The sequence below is a fragment of the Drosophila serrata genome, unplaced genomic scaffold, assembly GCF_035046125.1.
Source record: "Drosophila serrata isolate PLE 108 unplaced genomic scaffold, ASM3504612v1 contig_165, whole genome shotgun sequence".
In the NCBI taxonomy this organism is placed as follows: Eukaryota; Metazoa; Arthropoda; class Insecta; order Diptera; family Drosophilidae; genus Drosophila; species Drosophila serrata.
The window spans coordinates 3,142,798-3,165,008 of record NW_028257063.1 but is presented as its reverse complement, the minus strand read 5'-3'; the positions used below and the strand labels follow the sequence as shown (position 1 = coordinate 3,165,008).

The 22,211-nt window shown below is 40.3% G+C and overlaps 2 protein-coding genes and 1 long non-coding RNA gene across 3 annotated transcripts in view; 1 reads left to right on the top strand and 2 right to left on the bottom strand.

Moving 5' to 3' along the window:
* Window positions 1-22,211, bottom strand: part of Stacl (SH3 and cysteine-rich domain-containing protein) — an 86,493-nt gene that overhangs the window by 32,442 nt on the left and 31,840 nt on the right. The window lies entirely within an intron of this gene.
* Window positions 907-5,722, bottom strand: LOC147644514 (uncharacterized). The gene is made up of 2 exons (XR_015270419.1): window positions 5,624-5,722; window positions 907-5,540 (listed from the first exon to the last, which is right to left on the bottom strand). It is a non-coding gene; the product is annotated as an uncharacterized LOC147644514 (long non-coding RNA).
* LOC110176857 (uncharacterized) lies at window positions 5,439-21,989 on the top strand. The gene is made up of 3 exons (XM_020943332.2): window positions 5,439-21,436; window positions 21,494-21,617; window positions 21,674-21,989. Exons 1-3 carry the CDS (start codon window positions 21,125-21,127, stop codon window positions 21,787-21,789), a joined length of 552 nt encoding a protein of 183 aa, XP_020798991.2. The 5' UTR covers window positions 5,439-21,124; the 3' UTR covers window positions 21,790-21,989.

The following is a 22,211-nucleotide window of genomic DNA, read 5'->3' as shown; positions in this document are numbered from 1 at the left end:
TTGCAGATATACTTCTATGACTTGGAATCTCAACAATATAAATTATATTTATTTGTGTTAAAAAACAATGAAGTAATACCTGCTTTCATTTCATTCACCTATACATATTATATTTGCAGTTTTACATTCGCAGATTTGCATTTTTCCTCTACATCTAACGATCGTTTGTATGACACCTATATGATATAGTCGTCCGATTTTCATGAAATTTGACACAAAATTTAAGACTAATATAAAATGGCTATACCTCAAATTTGATGAAAATCAGCTGAAAACTAAAAAAGTTATAAATTTAATTGTATTAAATTCTCGATCGTTCCTATGGGAGCTATATGATATAGTAGTCCGATTTTCATAAAATTTTATGCAAAATTGTAGAGTATAGGAAAATGGCTATATCTGAAATTTGATCCAATTCTATTGAAAACTGAAAAAGTTAAAATATTTTTTTTTTAATTTTCCGATCATTCCTATGGCAGCTATATGATATAGTCGTCCGATCCGGCCCGTTCCGACATATATACGAATGAGAGTATATAGAAGGCTAACTACAAAGTTAGATAGATCAGATAGTCAGATAGCTTCAAAACTGAGAGACTAGTTTGCGTAGAAACGGACAGACGGACAGACGGAAAGAAGGACAGACGGACAGACGGACAGACGGACAGACGGACATGGCTAGATCGACTCGGCTGTTGATCCTGATCAAGAATATATATACTTTATATAGTCGGAGGTGCCTCCTTCACTGCGTTGCAAACTTCTGACTGAAATTATAATACCCTGCAAGGGTATAAAAATCGCATAACTATGCCAAAAATGCCTTAATTTTATTTCAGAAAGCAGTCCCATGTTAGTTTTTATTAGGTTAATAAATCAGCATACTCAGTTAAAAATTTTAAAAAATTTATTTTTTTTGCCAATTTTTAAAAATTTTAACAATGAATAAAATTTTAAAATTAAAAAAAAAATTAAATTTTTTTTTACATAGCTAGATTGATTTAGCTTTTGATTCTGATCAAGAATATATATGATTTATAGGGTCGCAAATGATTCCTTCACTACTTAAAGAGCTTGTGATTAAAATTATAATGCCTTGCAAAGGATTGGATAAGAAAATCTGTAATTTTTTTCTATGTTCTTCCACCCGACTATTTAAGTACATAAAACACGAACTGAAATCATTAAGAGAAGCCATTTGAACCGATTTCAACTTCAAATTTTATTGTAAGAACTTCATTTAAGTTTCATAGAAGGTAAAATTTAATTGAAATATTAATAACAAAGCATAAATCATAAAAAAAAATATGTTCCTTTATAGGTATAATTATAATTTACCTTAAAGAACTGATATAAATAAAGCTATTTCTTTTAGTTAAATTTGTTAATTTAAATAAAGTCAGTCACTAAGTTAATAAATCCTAAAAAAATTTCTATTTTCCTTGAAGTAAGCCAAATACTCTTATCATAAATAGAAACTAGCCAGAAAAGTGGAAAGCCTTCAGCACTGATAACACACGCCCACTCATACAAATTCCCACATACATATGCAGATGGGTATATTATGTACATATCACGTATACGCAGTGAGGGCTCACATTGGCTGCTATCTACTTAATTACTTGGTGGGGCGAGCGGGCGAATTATATGCATAATTTAAAGTGCATGCTTTCCCAAAGGCCCCGCAGAGTCCATTTCCCAGGCCCCCGTCCATTTTCCCAGCCCCCTTGCCCCGCTACCCCGCTCCCTGCTGACTCCTTTCCCAGCTGATTAAGCTGGCAGCATCAGGAAAAGCAGCTTGAAGCCCTCTTCTTGTCTTCTGGGCAGCACAATTCACACGCAAACTTTTATTGCACTGACAAAGTGCCGTCCGCTGTGGCTTTTCTGCTCCAGCTACCATCCACCCCCCTCGCTTTTCCTCGCTTTCCCCGCTGTCCCCGCTTTCCCCACCTTTCTTCTGCGGGAAATGGAGCGGAAAATATTTGCGACAAGCGGGACATGTGAGTGCACACACACCGTTCACCACTTGGGGTGCCCTGCCAGCATATGTGCCCATCCCCAGGCGAATTCTGCACGTTTTTTGTGCACAAAACCAGAAAGGAAATCAAAATATTTCCGCAACTCAAATTGAAAATTGTCAATTTTTTATCTCGTTGCGGTTTTTCATCACAACGAAAAGCGCTGTCACTCTGCCAAAACCGGATACAGTGAACACTTTTGTAACTCGAAAGTGATGAAATATAATTTTAGAGCTTGAACATGAGTTGAAATTGAAAAGTTTTATGAAAGATATTCTATATTTGATGTTTAATGAAAGTAAATTGAGAGTTAGTAGTGGTTTTAATACAATAAAGTAATTATTTATTCATGAAAACTTCCTTAAAGTAAAGTCACAGCTTTACATATAACCATTATTCACTGTAGTTACCAAACTATACCATATTCGGTTAGTTTTCAATTATGAATGATATACAGAGGCAGTTTTATATAATAATATAAAGGAATATGTAGCAGCGAGTGAGTGAACTTTTTTTCAGGTGAATTGAAACTTTTTCTAGGCTTTGATTTAGAAATGCTTGAGTTCCAGGATTTCAACTGTTACGGCCTTCAGGTGAGTATACCAAATACATGTATACATAGCTTTTGGTTAGCTCGGGCGGTTGGTTGCTAATAAAAAATCAATTAACTTGGCCTTGGCTTGGTGTTCCGTGTGCCGTGCTTCCTGCCTGCCTGCACACGAGTCGCGTTACTCAATGACAGGCTTAAGCCAACTTCATGGATGAAAATCGATGGGACTTTAGCTCACGTAGCACCCAGAAAGGCTATACTATGTATCCATATAGCTTTGGCTAAGGCCGAGGCGCGATAATTGATGTCAAATGCTCGTCACATTTGTGTATATATACTATATATATGTGCGAATGCAATCGTTAATCATATAGGCCCAGGTGGGCGTGCCAGAGTTTTCCCCTCCCAATGTGAATGCCAATCGACGGGAAAACTTAATAAGCACAGATAGAGACAGCGTACGTGGCATATCTTGGGGGCTTTCAGGTGTATGTACGATGGTCTCTGTCAGGATTAAGTACGAATGCGACTTAATGCCACCAGACGAAAAGCCTATAGGAAATGTAATAAATTTTAAGTAATAAATTAATTGTGATTTAAAGAGGTACTAGCTTACTCCCTCAAGTGTTGTCACTTCATTTCTAGTTATCACTTATTTTCGGGTTATCCCCCACTGTATCCTATGGCACGTGCATAATTAGTGTGTCGGCAAAAGGAGCAGAAATTGATGGCAACGATGGCTCCTGCTCCCAGCTCTCAGCTCTCGCTGATTGAGTGGCACAGATTAACAAATTCTGGGGTTCCTCGAGGCTCTGGCGGCAAACAACAACTGGCAACCGGCGCATGTTTGTGCGTCAAAACACAAAATACGCTCGAGGCGAACAATTTAATTCGTTTGGTAAACAGGACACGGCTGAGGAGCAGGAGCAGGATCAAGAGTAGGAAGCATGAGACAGCAGGCTGTCTGTATAAATAGAGGCAAGTGTTGGACATGACTGCGTAGTAGTAAGTAGCCGGGACCACTTCCTGTCAAGGCATAAGCCAAAGTCTGGCACACATATACACTTGGCACCTAGGTTATAACGACACAGAGGAAAAATATCTCAATTTTATTATGAATTTATTTTGCAGATTCCTAAGAAAGGTTTTTATACTTTAGGCTGATTTTACAAGTATACAAATTCTGTAAAGGAAAACCTTTGGGGGTGCAAGTGTTTAAGGAATATCTACCTAGTTTTTCTTAATGTACTCTCTGTATATATGTATGTACACCTGCCTTGGGGTGTCAGTTTGTCCAACACGAAACTTTTAATGCCTGTGCCCGCTTTGTGGACGGGGTCGCGGCCATAAAAGCATTCATTTGTCACTGTCAAACGCTGTGCAAGCTGCAGCCAAGGAGATGTGAAGACACCTTTTTTGGTTACCTGCCAAATCGCTTTAACCGAGTGCGCCCTTAAAGCGAACGGAAGCTCGGTCTCATTAATATGCAGCACTATCAGCGGACTCTGCCTGTCGCACTTGCAGCACGCTTTTCAATTATTTAAATTTTCATTAAAATGCCAGCAACAAAAAAAAATGAAGCCAGTGGGGAAGCCGGTGCCAGGAAACCAAACCAAAATTTCAGTTCAGCCTGCTGCCCTCTGCCAATTTCGTGGCCTACTCGGAAATTTCGAAAAGTGTTAAAATCAGCACAAAGAGCAGCTTAAAAAAAAAGAGAAAGCAGCACGAAAAACGAAACAGCAGCCGAGGTGGCAACGGAGAAATGTTGCCGGGAAAACTGCTGAAAATGCAAAGCTTGGCGGAATTTATTAAAAGGCCAAGCCAAAGAAAGTGCAAAATTGCTTTTGATACAGAAAAAAAAATAGATAGATAGAGTGGGGAGTCTCCTTGGCTGAAGAGCGAAAAACCGACGACAGCTGCCAGCGGTGAGGAGCACAGGACATGAAAGCCTAGGGATGCGGCCACTCTCGTGCTGAGTTGCCAATATTGCAAATTGCATAAATGAAGTATTTCGGTTTTGGGGTTTTTCCCTCTTTTTTTCCCTCCTGGCACTATTTGAATTTCCAAATACCTGATCTTTCTCTCTCTCTCCCTCTCTCTGTGTTAGTCCCGCAGGCTTGGAAAAACTTTTCCCTCACACGCTGCGTATACGTAATAAGTTGTGCAGTGCAGTGCAGTTTTGGAAGTGCTGGCCTGGAAGGCATAATCCCAGTGCCAAGTGCCAATAAGTCAGTTATAAATTTGATGTAAAATTAAGCAAGCGGGCAGGACAGCTCCGGCTCTAAGCTCCCGCTCCTCCGACAAATTGCTTCTAGCTAGGACTTTCCCAGGCATCCTTCATACATTGTGCTCTAGTCTCAGACAAGGGAGAGTGGAAAAAACTAAGCTGAAAACTGATGGTAGGTGGGTGTGTGCACTTGAAGAAAATAAATGAAAATATATTGTGAGAAGTTAATATAGGAAAAGATATATACATTAAATGAGCAGGAAAATAGGACACAATATGGTTTAGTTTTTTGTATTTATAGCACATTTAAGCATAAGTTTTGCTACAGAATTTCATAACTAAGGTTTCCTTTAAGAACTAAAGGATATTTTTGATTATCATTCCTTAATTTCTCCCAGTGCTTTGGGCTGCAGCTGCAGCTTGTTAGCCAAAACGATGCCAAAGGAGCTGGACCAGCCAAGGCACACACACACACACGTGAGGAGCACAGGAGCAGGAAGCAAAGGAGCAGCCAAGGAGCAAGGATGTGGCTGCCACACCCGCATCCCCCTGTGTGTGTGTGTTTGTGTATAGTATCTCTCCTCCGCCTGTGGGCCCGGCAAATAAGTCCTTGTCGGACTCATATTTTGGGGCATCGTTACGAGTCTGCCACAAGCAGCACACAAATATTTGCGGGCCATCCAACATATTCAGCTTCAAAACTTGCAAGGCAAACTGCAGGCGATGAGGATTTGTTTGTGTGTGTCTAAGGCAGTTTAATAATAGTACAATTTATTGATTAAAGTCGGGGCTCTGGGCGGAACATAATATTATTATATGTTAACGAACCTCACTCGTTGCTTAGTAGTCCCTTTGCTGACAAATTGTTTTTTGGTCAAAGTCTGACATATTTATGATGTTGTCCAGGGTCAAATAGTTCTATTTACACTTTCCTGCTAGTCATTTCTTTTTATCGATTTCGTGGAAAGTGCCCTTCTGCCGGTGGCAAGTTTGTTTGTTTGTTGTTTTTTCTATCGTCCCCTCCCTCCTCAAAAATAAGTTTTCTTTGGAAATACGTATTACAAATTTATGGACAAGAAAATAGACTTTCTGGACTAGCCAGATTTTTGGAGATAGTTTGTAGAAGAACTTTCTCTGAGGGAAATCTTAATCGATATTCGATTTGGCAAAGAGAAATCCAGCAATTTAAGTTTAAATTTTTATATAATAACAAAGTTAGTTTTCAACAGCTCTTAAATCCAATGGAAGTTTTCATGGCTTTCAGCTTTAATCCTTGCCACTGTGCGCTTGAGTATCCTTGAAACCATCTTGTTCCCAATTACCGCTCTCTATGCTTTGTCTTTCCCATTTTCTTTCTCTATTTTTCAGCGAACGAGTTGCAGGAGCATTAGTGCTCCTTTTCGAAATGGATGCGGCAATTAAAAGCCATCACCAGATATCCTTAGCTCCTTCGCAGCAATTGGTAATCAAATAGGTCCCGGCAGCAGCAGCAGCATCCCCAGCTTGTAATTGCAGATTTTTGCTCTAACGAAACTATATCATTGACTGCCAGAGCAGTGCCATTAAAACGTAAGCTGATATAACGCGCAACATTCTAGCAAATGGAATATTTTCATCTATCCTTGTGCTCCTCCTGGCATCAGGATATCTATTCCCCCTGCGGCTTCTCTCTCTCTCCTCCCATCTGCTGAAAGTGACAGTGAAAGTGAAAGTGGCAAGGAGAGTGTCAAATTTCCGCTTTCAGTGCCAGCAGCTGCATCCATCGACTACTACTGCTGTTTCGCTTCGAAGGCTCGAAGCAAACACTCTCAACTAAGCAAACAGTTGTCAATTTCTGGCAGCGCAAATATTTTTCCCCCATCTCGCCATTTTTTTGCACTCCAAGAGGCTCACTTGGCCCCCACTTCTGTTGACTTCTATTCCATTCTTCTATTCTTCTGTCAAATGCTAATGGTTGTAGCTGCACTTTTGCTTCTGCTTTAGCTGATTCCTGCTTCTGCTTTTGCTTTTTGCTTTTGCTTCTGCTGTGCTTGCAATTGGCGGCTAGGCTATATTGGATTTGGCCAAGATATTGGCAAAGTGAGCAGCGAGGCGAAAAGGTGACAATGGTTAAAAAAAAGTTTAAGCCTTTGCTTCTCTACATCAAATTAAAACTTGAATTGAATTGTCCTTCAACCGTAGATAGAATTTGTAGAAAAGTGCTTTGATTAAATGAGGTAAAGGAAAGATTGCTTAATTATAGTCCCTGAACCTTTGACAAATTAAGTAAATTGGATGATTCTGCTTTAGTATCTTGTAGGAATTGGTAACTATGGCTCATTTTCTCCCTCTGTAGAGCTTCTAAGCGAACGCATTCAGCTATGCCAGGACTCGCATTGACAACACATGTTCAAATGTTCAAGAACAATGACACTCAGAGCCACTCAACTGGATGTTTGTAAACGTTGCTCAGGCACAAGGACCTGCTCCTCCTCGTTCTCCTCCTCCTCCTCCTCGTTCTCTGGCAATAAGCAACCATCAGCTTGGATCCTTGCAAGGAGCAGCATGAAAAGGCAGGCCAGAGAGATAAACGCATATAAAACACAAGCTCATCCGAGAGAGAGAGCAAGCGAGAGCAGAAACAACAAAGGCTGTAAAATTCAGTGCAACGCACTCGACACAAACCTCTCCTTCTCCTCACATGTGAGAGGTGGGTCCTGGTTTAAGGACGAGGATGAGGGCCAGTCATTTAGTGCAACACGAACCTCTCGGAAGCTGAGGCTGAAGCCTCACCGGGGCAGCCTGTCAAGCTGGTTTTTTTTTGTTGCTTCTTTTTGTTTTTTAGACGAGATTGTGCGATATCCGGCATATGAAGGATGTTTGCCCTGATGCTTCAGCCTGAAAACCTACTCCTGCTGCTGCTGCTGCTGCGCTGTTACCATGTTAAGTTGCGATTATAGGCTGTTAGTGTAACTGGCGATGACAAGGCCTCAGACCCGCCGCCGAGCCGATGATTGAGCAACAGCAGCAGGAGACAGTCACCAAAGTCCTGACACTGAGGAAAATAATCGCTTAAAAGAGTGTGAAGAGGAAACTGTGTCTTCTATTGAATGTCCTACCATTTCTCCCAGTGCCTTTTGGCCAACACATTTGCATTCTCAATTGGACTACCAAAGGGGACCCACAGTATGTTTGTTTTTTGTGCCACTGCAGCTGCTGCTACTGCTGCTGCTCCTGCGGAATCTGGATCAAGTGGAACTGACAAGCAGGTCCTGATCAGCCAGGGTCCTGCCAATATTAGGAGAGTGGCGAATGCTGAACCCAAAACTCGTTGCGTTTACTCAGCCCTTCAATTGCCGCCAGTCGGCACCACGCCCATTCATAACGAACTAATTAGGGGCTTAAAAAGTCCCTCCCTCTAGCGAGGGGCGGTGCAGAGCACTCATTAGCAATTCATTTATTAATCGAGTTGAGTTTCCCACTTGAGCCTGGGATTGTCGATTGAAATTCCAATTTATTCGTTCTCCCTCTCGGGCTCATTGTTAATTTCTCAATTTAATTTAGTTCGCCGCTGATGTCGTTGTCATTGTCGTTGCCGCCAGTGCAGATGTCAGCATAATCGCATTGAGTTGTCATTAGTGTGTGACATTAATTAAGTTAATCGCCATCAGTGAGACAAGAGCGCAAAACAGCGCCGGATGGGGGATCGGAAAAGGGGGTCTTGCGTGCGTGGAACAAGTAGAAAATCGAAAATCCAATTAGAGCCAGTCCATCGGTCATTTAGTCAGTCAATCGGACAGTCATTCAGTCACTCAGTCACTCAGTCAGGTCAGTTGATGGGGCTAAAGACCGATTTTCGAGTGCCACTAGACCTCCCTCACAAGCTCATCATCAATTTGGGTAACAAACTAATGGGTGTTCCTCTAGCTTTGACTTTAAGCCGTAATCATAATAATAAATAATAGTAAATAAGCTACAATTTGATTGCCTTGGGCCTGGGGCAGCTGTGATTTATGTGTCCTGCCGGCACTGTGAAGTATTTGCCATAATTTCACGGGCAATTTGCCTTTAGCCAGCCATACAAAGTCAATTGCGCGTTCGAGCTGGTGTCGCGGGTGTGCGTGTGTGTAAAGTAATTGGATTTAGGTTTATGGGTTTTCAGTTTTTCAAGCTTTCAGCTTTCGGCTTCTAGGTGAACCCCCAGGAATGTCAAAGATCCTGCTAACATGGCCAACCTGTCAGTTAATGTCGTCACGTCTCAGCTGCCAAAAAGGAGATGAACTCCTTGCCGTCGACGTTTGCGGTTTCATTCAATTATGCCAAGCGAGTGCATTAATATTTCATGCAGGACTCCTGCATCCTGCATCAGTCTCAGCTCCTTATTTTTCTCTATTTTTCGGAATGCCTTAATCAATAAAGGCAGATGCAGCTGCAGCACGCAACGCATATGGTTATCGTGCACAGAAAAAGAATTATATTCACTCCCAAAAAAGGGGGTATTCATATGAATGAATGTGTGAATATATTAACAAAGTTTACTTTTATGGTTAAAAAGTATTTTTTTATATAACAGAAATGTGTATATTTTACAAATTAGTATGGGAAAATATGTGCAATTTTTTTTAACAATACAATAGCATAATTGCTGGCTTTTAACACGTGCTGAGTTTAACAAAGAGCTGAACGCTTTTTTTATTTGTGCTTTTTGTAAAGCAGAATTTATTAAATTAAAATGTTTATCATATATTAAAATATTCCACAAATAACTCTTTGAAAAATGAAACAAAAAGCCTTCAAAAAGTAATCAGAAATCAACAGAAGCAAACTTCCTTTATGCTTTTTGTTATCAAATCAAATATATTTCACGCCTTTTAGCAAGTACTTTCTATTATTTTAGGGACTTAAATCTACCCCAAAATTTCTTTCAGTGCTCTTAAAACTTGCGTATGGAAGAAGCCAAGAAGAAAAACCAGAGGTTTCCTCCGACTCAGCCATTCATTATTCAGACGCAAGCTCTGGCATAAGCGTAACCAATGTCGGCTGAATATGGCTAGTGATTCGATGCGATGCTGCTTTTCCCGAAAAGATTTTCATATATGTATGCAAACAGAGGGGGCGTGGCGAGGGGGAAAAGTTTTTTAAAGTCAAGACTTAAAGTGAGGAGACTTGGTCGAGTAAAACAAAAATAAATAGCAAAAGGACAGGCCAGGGAGCATCAGGGCCATGAATATTTCAAGGCAGCCAAGGCAGCACACACACACAGAGAGAGAGAGAGACTTGGGACCCATGTGTGTGCGTTATCCTGGCGTAGAAAAGTATGCTGCCTTCCTTCGCTGTCGTCGTTGCTTAAGCGCAAACAAATCATACGGCACTTTTGCCGCAACAGACAATTGAAGGAAGAGTGTGTGTGTGTGTGAGTGTGTGGGAGAGCAAGGATGCTGGGAGAGGCGGGAATGATGCCACAAAGTGCACTCGAGCATCAAGAAATGAAAATACTATTTAAGCCATTTTATCAACATAATCGTAAATCATTTTGCACTTTTCGCATAAAAGTCGTCGTTGTCGTCGTCGTTCTCGTCGCAATAAAGGACCAATTGTCTAGTGCATATAATTTGTTATTGGATTTGAGCAGCTGCTCCCCGAGTCCGGAGACCGGAGTCCTGTCCCGTCCGTATCCTGGGTGTTGATTTTGCTGGATTTCGCCATTGTGCGCCAGCGTGTGTGTGTATTTTTAGCTTAACACTCGCCAGCACCAGCTTTGTTTTGCTCCTTTTGTCATACATTTCACGCTTGGCAGGACACAAGACCGTAAGACCACATCATTATACATATAAATATACATATACATGCTGGAGCAGGACACTCGCCTCCTCCATGTACCCCTGTGTCCCATGTCGATGGATCCTTTAGTCCAATGCTCCCACGTCCCAAGCTCGTTTATGGCCTGCCAATGTGGAAATGGAAGTTGTTCGTGCCTGGACCCAAAAAACGCCCACAACTGCCTGCTATGACTCCTGTGCCCTGTCCATCCAACAAAATATGTGTTGAGCTAGGGGATTATCTTTGGCAGCACAGCGTCTGGAACAACATTGAAATATTTGTCGGCAAAGCTGCTTAAACTCGTCTCTGTCTCTCTGTCTCTGGATACATATGTTTATGGCATAGTTTTTTTTTTTTTTTTTGGCCAAAACACGTGGCTGGGGCCAAAAATCATCCAATTAAAATTCCATGCCAATGCATTTGCCGCACGAATCGTTTATAAATTGAACATAGCGATGAGCAGCGGGGTGGTGGCACGAACAAATGTTTTCTTTGAAAATATTTTTGCTAACACCAGACCAGCAGCTGCAGGACCTCCACATCCCTCCTCCTGTGGCACAATTGTATACTGTTTGCGTTTCACAGGCAAATGAGCAGGACAATGAGTGTGAAATGAAACGATAACTATGCTGGGCACGTAAGCTCCTCCTGAAAGGCAGTTCTCCTGGTAATCTATTCGAATCGTTTGGCGATTTGAATCCAATTAAAGCCACTATAAAAGCCAGCTGTTGGAGAGAGGGATCTCACATTCTCGGAGGAGAAGGAGGTTAGATCCCTGTGCAATTAAGCCGTTTTAGCTTTTAGTTAAAGTTGAGTCGAGTTCTTACTCTTCCTCCCCATTCTCCCCGGTGCGTTGGCCTAATTTTACAGCCTCACTCATGGTTCATGGCTAAGACCAAGAAAATATATAAAGTCAAATTACGACTGCCTGTCGGTGGCACATTTTCCAAAAGCTAACGAAAAAGGAAGGGGGAACCAGAAACAAGAAACGAGAAACGAGAAACTAGAAACGCTGAACGGGAAGAGCAACTATTTCCTTTTGGCATAATAAGCGATTTTCCGCTCGTTTTCTATTAAAGCCACATAAGACGTTGGACCCCAAGGCGATTTTTGCGGCTTAAATGCGACACGCCTCTCCCCCCCCCACACACACACACACACATTTTCCGAACAGCCATTGAGAGTGCGAATGTGAGTGCTACTAGTACTCGTACTAGACTATATAGCACATATACTATATATAATATATATATGTGTGTATATGGAGGTAAAAACCTGAACGAAGCGAGGCAAATGTATAAATGAAAGCGCCACGTTCTGCGCTTTGTGGCTCAATGTGCTGCAGAATACTTTCGGCCTTGTACCAGTTGCACTTACTCGCACTTGCAGTCGGGTTTCTTTTGGATTGGGATTCAGTCCCCCTCTTCCCCACGCATTTATTGTGTTTCCCATTAGAAATGTACCATATATCGAGAGGGGAAAGTCCCAGACGATATATCAGCACAATTTTAGAGCTTAATGTTGCATAGAAAATATAGAAAAATATTGTGTTTTATGTAGGAGCATAGAGTCTGGGAGCAGTGTTGCTTATTTGAACATTCTTTTTGAAGGAAAACCTTAGGTAAAGTGAGAATTTTAAAATATCACAAAATTTTAAAATAGACCACAATTTTTTACTCCTTTTACTAAATGTTTTCTATAGAGTTTATTATGTACCTTTGCAGCGTGTTATAATTTCAGTCAGAAGCATTTATCACCATGAAGAAATCATTTCCGAACCTATAAACTATATATATTCTTGATCAGCATCAAAAACTGAATCGATCTGGCTATGTCTTGCAAAAATTAAAATTTTTCAAAATTTTAAAAGGTTTATAAGGGGTTAAAATATCCAAATTTGACAAAATATTGCATTTTTTACATTTCAAAAAATGTATGCAGATTTATTTTCCTTATAAAAACTTGCATAAAACTGCTTTCCAATTGAAAATTAATGCATTTTTGGCTTAGTTATGAAATTTTCAAATTTTATTAAAATTGTCCTTTAAAATTATTGTTAAATTTCTATTTAAAGAATGCGAATATTTTTAGATTCTATAATTCAATTGTAAGGATATTTAAACTTCTGCTTCCCACACTTTCCTTTCCTTTCTTGTTTTTTTTTTTTACTATTTTCGTATAATGTATCCTGGCAACACTGGCAGGACATAATACTCGGTGGCAACTGTAAAGTTGTGCACAAAACGAGGCTTTAATTGAAGCCAGAAACGTGCCGCAAAGTTTTGTGGAGTTGAGAGCGAACTCTAGAGCTGTGCGGTGGAGTACTGAGGAGTTTGGGAAGCTGTCGAGTCCTGGGGAAATTCAAGCGAATCAAAATGGTGCCGAACAATTCTTGGCGAGAGATTCGCAATCAAGTTGTCACGACGTCAGCGAAAGCAAAGATTAAATGGCACATGCATATCCAGTGTACTCCACTGGCAGCATCCCCTGTCCCCTGTCTGTTCTTCCCATTTTCCCCCCACTGATTTATAGCAAATTGATGGTGTCACTGAATTGGCTGTCGCGATTTTCATTTGCAGCCGCCGCGCACTGCATCGATCAGTGGAAAATCCGCTTGTCTATGCACATCACGTGGCACCGTTTACCATTTTGGCCAAAAAAAGAGAGAAATAAAGGGGGAACGTATCACGAGTTGGTGAAACCTGAGAAATGCCTGGCACTGTAATGAAGTGCTTGCTCTCCAGGCAGCACTCCAAATGGAGACTAAGTGAAATGGGAGTAGTGAATGGGGAGTCCTTCGTTAGAGGAAAACACTTGCACCAATTTCGCTGCAGGGAGAGAAAATTTATTGGAAAATATGCATGTGTATAAATTATCCCTAACTGTATTCGTTTTTAAATAAAAATTTAAGCATAACTTTTTCCTTAAATAATTCCATATTTTACAATTTATTTTGTATAATAAATATGAGCTAAAAGTCGCACATTTTCCCCTCTATGCAGCTATACATTGATTTCTTGGCTTGCAAATTTGTGGCAGCTCCTTGGCATATTTCAAACGCTGCAAATGAGTGCGGCACTGCCACCTCCTGCTCCTGCTCCTGCTGCTGCCCCACCCCCCTCAGCTGATGGCATTTGTGCGGGTGGACACATTTTGCAGCCTGCAGAGGCGCCTCCTAATAATATATGCAAAGCACTAACGACAGCAGTAATAAAAATGCATGAGGCTGTGTGCTCACAAAAAAATATTGCAACTGCGATAAAATGCGTGAGTGTGCGGTGTGTGTGTGTGTATAGAAGAGGGTGTGGCACATGAATATGGAGTATGGAAAATGGAGAATATGGAAATTTGTTTTGGCATGACTAACCGCCTGGCTGGGCATTACAAAATGCTCAGGAGCTCCAGTTAATTGCCGAACACATGGCGTATGCGTGATTTCTTTGAATTTGCCTCAAAGTATGCAATGGCTATTGACCACAGAAATGAACTACTCCTGCTACAGTACAAAAAAAAAAAACAGAAAAATAAACTACTTCAGAGAGGAAGAGAAAATAAAGTTCAAATGCACAAAGTTCACAGTTCAGACCACAGAAATGTCAGTCAGAAAAAAGGGACTGACTGAGTCTGAAGCTGAGGGATTTTTTGGGGTGAAAAAAAGTTTAAAATTCAAACAGCAAACTAAAACTCACATGGTTCCCTTTCACACACACACACACACACACAGGGAACACTGTGATAATTAAACTTTCGACAACGAAGAGCAGACAGTATCATTCAAGCTGCCAGCTGATGATGCCCCATGCCTCGGCTTTTGCCATTATTCAACTATTTTACTGACACTCGTAACACTTGTCGTGGGCGGCCAGCCATAGACAACATCTACATGCTGGCAGGACTCACAGACCCACAGCAAAAAAAATAAAAATAATACAACAAGAACAGGAAAAACCCCGAATATATATACAGCAGATACCAGATACCAGATATATAGACAACGACTGGGGCGGAGAACGAGAAGTAGACTTGTAACAACATCCTTATGCGATAACAAGCAACGGCGGCGGCCAACAATGCCAGGCGAAACTTATTTGCATAAATAAAAATTGAAAAAAGCGGAAAATAAAAAGGAAAGCTAAAGGGGATGGGGGGAAAGAGAAAGGAGGGAAAACTGGCAGCAGGAGCAGGAGCAGCAGAAGGGCGAGTGTAAGTGTAAGGCAAAATAAAAGACAAGTGCCAAGCAAATAGTGCAAAACTTTTCCTTTTGAAGGCGAAATGCAACTCGCTAAAGCAAATAAAGGCACTGGGGAAAAATTCTATGACTTTTCTGAAGCTGAATTCATGTAAAATGAAAACTATATACATAAGAGATACATAATACTTGTATTAATTCCTAGGCGGAAATGTTCTTCTAACAAATTCTTTTTGATACATAAACTATTTCTTAGATATTTTTAAATACTATTTTACAGCATTTTCTAATATTTTCTTTCAGTTTGCACAAGTACAACATATACTACTTGCAAGAAAGAAACAGCAAATGCTGTAAGTTGGAACATAAAAAAAAGAGAAGGCTATAGATTATGCGGCTGGCAAGCTTTATTATTTTACACTTCCAGGGTATTATAATTTTAGTCAGAAGCTTGTAATCATGTGAAGGACACATTTCCGACCCCATAAATCATATATATTCTTGATCATCATCATAAGGCGAGTCGATCTAGCTATGTCCAGGAAAATTAAATTTTTTCAAAATTTTGAAAATTTTTTAAGGGGTTAAACATTTTAAATATCGACAAAATATTGAGTTTTCAAAAATTTTTTATTGAGTATGCAGATCGGGTAACCTATTAAAAACTAGCTCAGAACTGCTTTCCGAATCGAAATTAATGCATTTTTGTCTAAGTTATGCGATTTTTAAACTTTTATTTTTCAAAGAAAATTTGTATATAAAAATCTCGATAAATATAAGCTTAAAAATGGATTATAATTTTTGTCAGAACCTTGTTATTAGGTGAAGGAGGCATTTCCGACCCTATAAACCATATTTATTCTTGATCAGCATTAAAAGCCAAATCGATCGAGCTATGTCCGGTCAAAATTAAATTTTTTAAAAATTTTGAAAATTTTATAAGGGGTTACATCGTTAAAATTTAAAAAAATCAACAAAATATTGAATTTTTGTAAATTTTAAACTGAGTATGCAGATTTGTTAACGTACTAAAAACTATCTCAGAACAGCTTTCCGAATTGAAATTAATTAATTTTTGGCTAAGTTATGCGATTTTTAAACTTTGATTTGTCATAGAAAAATATCGATTTCAAGAATTTTAAGCATAATTATGATCGGAATTAAAATTCAATCCTATAATTTAAAAGCAATCTTCAAGGGTATTTAAGCTTCAGCTTCTCGAAATTAGTTTCCCATATTGTTTTCCTTTGCTTTTCCAGAGGCGGAAAAAACTTTCCTCTGATTGAATATGCAGCGGGTGACCAAATGAAATTATGGAATTTATTTATACTTGTATTTCTGCACTTGGCCTCAAGTTTAGCCGCAACATTATGTATATTATTTATTTTTAACCGTCAGCCACGGATAAATATATATGTTGATTGGTATAAATGGAGTGAAGGCGCTGAGTGAGTCGGAGACCGCAGACCGCTCTCATTAAATATATACAGCTGAGTGAAATGTCAACGTGGAAATTAATTAACTCGTCGCGAAAGCCAGGACTCCCTGGTCTCCCCAGGACTCTGGTTTTGGTTCTGGTTCTGCTTCTGCTGAGGTCACAGCTCCGTGCTCATATTTCAATCAAAACTGCGACAGCTGCAAGCCAGCGGCATAAGCTTGAACATAATTTTGGCAACGGTCCATCAACGGTTTTGGTTTGGGCCAGATTTGCTTGCCACCTCGTGGCAGGGCGGCATCTCATCAATATTTACAAGCGGCGAGCCTCGAATTTGTCACCCCGACTAAACGAGAACGAGTACAGGGTTTGGGTAGAGGTTGGGTCTCTGGGTTGGAAAGTTAATTGCCAAATGACACAATTAATGCTCCAGAGTCGCAAAAAGGCCGCAAGAACACGCCCACACACATAGCCAGGGGGCCGGATGGCGGAGGCGGCTTAACCTCAAGATTAATGTACGGCAATTAAACGTTTAAGTGTTGATTAATGTGACTTTCTGTTCTTGGCCAGGAGAGATGCACGAAGGATGGCATCCGGCCAGCTGGCCGCCTGTCAATCTCCTCCTCGGTAGAGAGACGAGCCCAACTCAAGCAGCTTGGCCTTGCCTTTTTTCCTCCAATTTTCTCTGATTGTTTGAGAGCTGAGAAGAAGGTTGTATATAGCATACGGAAAATGCTCTTTCTTAAGGCTTTCTTGATTACATTTATAAATAATATGACTCGTGTTTCAACAAGGAAATAGTACTTTTTGTTCCAAGTTATTGGTATTTCTCTCTTAAATTTCACCGAGTAAAAAAATGTCGAGTTTCTTTAATTTTTGATGCAGAAAAAGTCCTTGGTTTCGGCTTGCCATAAATTCCTTGAGTAGGCACTGCAACAACTCAAACTCAAACGGCAAAGACATTCGCATTTATCATCTTTACGGGTTAACTGCCAAAAATGCTTTGAGGCAGTGGCGCAGCGAAAAAAGGGGGTCATTGAAGAATAGATGGTGGAGACTATAGACAGGGGCCTTAAGTGGGTGAAGTGGTGGTGGGTAGAGGAGCAGTAGAACAAACAGAGTGGAATTGCTCCATGGCTCACCAAATCCACAAAGTCAAACAATGTTGTATGCTTTACTAGTTTTATCATTGCTCCTCCTTGAAGCTTGAAGCTACTGCTCTTGGTCCTGCTCCTGCTCCTACTCCTGCTCCTAGTCCTGCTCCTTCTTCTGATTCTACTCATTTTCCTTCATCCCATTTTCCAACGAAAACCCTGCTGCTGCTGCTACTGCGTTTATCTTGTTGAGAAAGGTGAGCAGAAACACGAAGCATAAACTATGAATGTCAGATAAACAGCCGTCACTTTCACAGGAGCCGGAAAAGCGGATCTGAAGGGTTCGCATTAGTGGGTGAGCGCATTTTTTAAACCATTAGAACCCGGTTCCCTCTCCTGCTTTGGCCTAATTTTCCAACAAATCCTGCTTTGGGTTTCGGTCCTCCATAAAGCGTGGACTTTATTGGCAAACCCGGCATTGTAAGCACACTTTTTGACGCAATCGTAAATTTTCCCACAAACACACACAAAAACCAAAAACTGAACTGACTGGGGAGAAATAAAAAATGCCATTCATGGCATTCGATTGGCAATATGAGGCTGGGGGAATAGATCAAGCAATTTTCTAGTAATAATAAGAAAAGGAAAACCCAAGCCGAAGGATTTTGAAACAGTTCTTAGCTCTTTTTACAATAATAAGAAAAAGTACAAAGTTAAATTAAGAAAAGAAATCGACTAAAATTGGTAAAGATTGATTTATTTATGCAAAGTTTGTAAGAAAAACGAACCTGATTTAGGAACTTCTAACTTATTTAACCTTTAAACTTTTAGCTTGCTTGGTTAAGTTTTAAGCAAAACAAATATATATAAATCTGAGAAATTTGCACCTTTATTCATACAAATTCTTTTAATTAAAAACACATCAAGTATTTCTACTGTCAATAGTTTATTTATGAAAGCAAGCAAAGCAAAAACTCTCTCTCACTCTCACCCAAATTTTCCAGCCTGCGAAATTCTAAAAATTAAACTGACACATTTTCCCCCCTAACTCGTTCGAAAAGAGAAATAAATTCTCACCTCAAATCTGAAACAAAATTTATGGCACTATTTGTAGTTCATTTTATTTGTACATTTTACATTTAAAATTAGCTCGATGTTTCTCCATATTATGTCTTCATTTTTTTGGGCTTAAACTGAAACCATGTCCTTGATAATATTTTATTTAACAAAGTAATGCTGGACCTTCCAAAGGGAAATTTAGTTTTGAGGGCAGATTTATCTCGGTGGAAAAAGACAATAAGATATTCAAGACACAAGCATATCAAGTTACGATTGTGCCTGTCCTTGCACTTTTTCTACCAATTTCACAAATTTCCATCAACTTGGCTTGGCTCCTGCTCCTGCTGACAGGCGAATATTTCCCCAGCCTGTCAAGGATCTGCCGAGGGGCAGCAAGGCTCTGGCGAATGGCAAGTCCTAGTGGCTGGTGGAAAACAAATGACTAGAAGAGATTACAGCAGCATTTCTGCTGATTTTCAAATGAAAATTTAATGAATGTTCTCACACACACACACACAGATATGTAGAGACTATACCCTTGGCGGGTGCCAGGAATCGCAACTGAGGGGGTTCCCCTCCCATGGAGGCTCCCAGTGAAGCTTGGCGCCACTTAAATATTTATCAGCGAAAACAACAAAACTTTTAGAGCGAAATGCAGAAAGTGCAGAAAAATTTTCCGCGGCATGTTCATTCTCAAAATTATTTGAAGCAGACATCCGTGAGATACGGTTCCCCGATGATGATGATGAATGGGACGCCGGTTAATTGATACCCAAAAATTCGCTAAATGAATTCCCATTGTTCGCTGTTTTTGGCCATAATGGCTGGGTTTCCATACCAAACCAGGTAGTTGGCAATTAAAAGGACTGAGCCCAGGATTCAGATCCCCTGATTCATAGCCATTGTGTGTGATGCTGCGCGCTGATGTCTTTAATTAAATTTGCCTTTAGCCGCAAAATCCTTTTATGCCGGCACCATTTTACTCACGGCTTCCTTTTGGCATTTGACTTTCCCTTTTTCCACGGCCTTCTCTCAGCGGCAAGGATGGGGCTGTGGATTCCAAGGATGCAACCGCAATTGCCCTCGGGCTCCGGCGCGGCATCTTGTGATTTATTATTAAACATGAATATGAATTTCCAGGATGTGCTAGGCCAAGGATAAGAATATGGCGCAAGAGGCGGGCGGACCTGTTGGCATTTTTATGCCAGCGGTTTTTATGATTAATTAAAATTTACGCCCAAGCAAATGAGACACAGACAGTGGCATAAATATTCCTAGCATCAATTCCTTCCTGATGGCCATCAACTTGGGTGATTAAGATTAAGAGGATTGTCATAAAGAAGCACCCAATTTGGCCAACTAATTGAAGGCACTCTTTTGGGGCCGAGTGACGCGGAAAAACTATGCAAAAAAAAAGAGAAAATAAAAGAAAGGCAAGAAGAAAAGCAAAGGAAAAGGAAAAATAAAAGGGGAAAAAAACGTAAGCGCATTTCATATTTATTAAAGCAATAAAATAAAGTAGCAGGCAACAAACAAGGTCCAGAGTTGTTGTTGTTTTGGCCAGATAACGTGTCCGGAACCCAGAGAAATATCACCGTGTCACCCACACACGCACACGCACACGTCACACTTCCCACACACACCCCACACACACCCATAAATCGGGAAAGCCTGGGCCATTGTTGCTTTGGTTGCGGTTAACGTGCAAATTTGTTGCTTCCCCTCACGATTGGCCTACGGATTTGGCCTATGAAGGAAGCCAGGGGGAATGGAAACTGGGGGACATTGAGACTCTCGGAATGGGAATAAGTAAGGCCGGAGCAGGGCCATAAATTTAAAATTAACCCTTTAGGAGCAAGCCCTGTGACCTTCACCGCCATTCCCCCAGAGCAAACTTACTACCTCTCAGCTGGCGGGGAACCCAAAAACGAGTTGCAGAGATCTCCTCAAAGACCTTCGGAAATTAATCGCCTTTGCAGGTGGCCAGCAAAACTTCTTTTGTGCATTTTAAATCAGTGAAAATAATGCTTTTAATTAATTGAATGAGTTTCTCTCGTTTTTCTTGCATTATCTCTCAATCGAAACGAAATAATTTCAGCATATTGGATTGCAGAAACAAAGTTGTCAATGCAGCAGGAGTAAAAACAGGACCTTCGGAGGCAGAGGAGCACGCCAAACAATAATAAATAAAATGGGAAACACGCTTTTGCCCTCGAGGGGGGCTTGGTAAAACAGGGCCCAAAATGGTTGCTAAATATAAAAACGGGAATGAGGCAGCTCGAATGGCCAAAGGCACCGAGTCCTGCCGAGTCCTGGCCAGGTTCAAGTGGCTGCTTCTCCTTCGCCAGTCAAGACAATTCGAAAAATGCTTTTAAAAGGAAATCAGTAAAGGAATTTCGCTTATGGGCAACTGATTGTGCTGCCATCGACTCGGGCAGAAAGTTGAACAAGTATTGTAGTACCGATGAACGGAAGTGATTCTTTCCTTCTCGCCGCCACACTTGGAAAATTGAATTGTTTTAGATTTTCCTCTCTCCTTTCTCTCTTTCGATTTCGTCCAAGCGAAGCGAATAAATCAAATTGGATTTTCTTGTGCACTTAATTCTCCGACGAACGTTGACCGAAATCCGGAAGTAAACCCAAAACTCAATCAGTAGCCATTGCTAAAAAGTTCATTAGTAGGCTGGCAGCATTTACTCGGAGCCATTATCATCATCGTACGGACTAGGACTAGAATTGGAAATAGAAAGAATATGTCTGCTATATATAATTTTTTAGAATTGCCCATTCGAGGGAATGGCAGGCAGCCAGTCCTGAGGAGCTGTTGCTCTATCTGTAGCCTGAAAGCTGGTTGCCGAATCATAGCTCTCTTCGAAGCCCTAATCAGTGGAATACAAATCTACTTGGCTCGCCAGGAGATTGGGGAAGTTCCTTACACATCCTCAAAGCTACAGAAGTCGAAAGAATCATATTTGCCGCTCTTTGTGGACAATCCTTATTTTTCCAATGCCCTCGACAGTTTGGTTCTACTAAATTCTTTGATACTCGTTATGGGAGCCGAATTGGTGAGTGAAGTAATTGAAAATTAAGGTTTTTTTAGATTGCATTTCCTTCAAAAACAGTCGAATATACCTTGCCTGATCCTTTGGATTTGCATTACCATTTTATCCAAGTCAATCGATGTTACTATACACTTGATGCAGGGCAATGATCTCACAAGTGCCTTCTTTCTCTGCACTTCACTCAGTAAGTTAATTAAATAATTATATATTAATTAAGTTTTCAAAGAGATCTTCCTGCAGTTATTAAACTCTATTTTTGCGCTGTGGTTGCATCTTTAATTTTGCAAATTAAGAACAAGTTTCGTTCGGGTTTCATGGAAACAGAAGTTCTGTACACACAAGCCGAAGATGTTTAAAGAGACGTGAATAATTTCTCAACCACAAATATTTATACTTATTTTTGGTAGAAACAAAATGAAAATTGCAACAGCTTACAAGCTAAGATAAAAGGATACATACATAAATATGTTAAAGGAGTAAATAGATTTCATGCCTGGCCACTACAACCAATTTTTGAGCTAAATATATATATGTATGCAGAGATTTGCTACTTGAACATGCTAGTACATTATTGAATATTACAGCTAAGTAATTGCATTTTGCATTTCGGTTTTTTTTACACACATGTGTAGATTGTATTGGCGCGGCGGCGATAACTCAAAAATTGATTGCACTGGCAAATTCGAACAGGAACACAAAAACAACAGAGAAGGTGGGAAGGAAACGCTCGTTATATGTATGCATATATCGGTTCATATAACGAAAGCAAACCAAATAT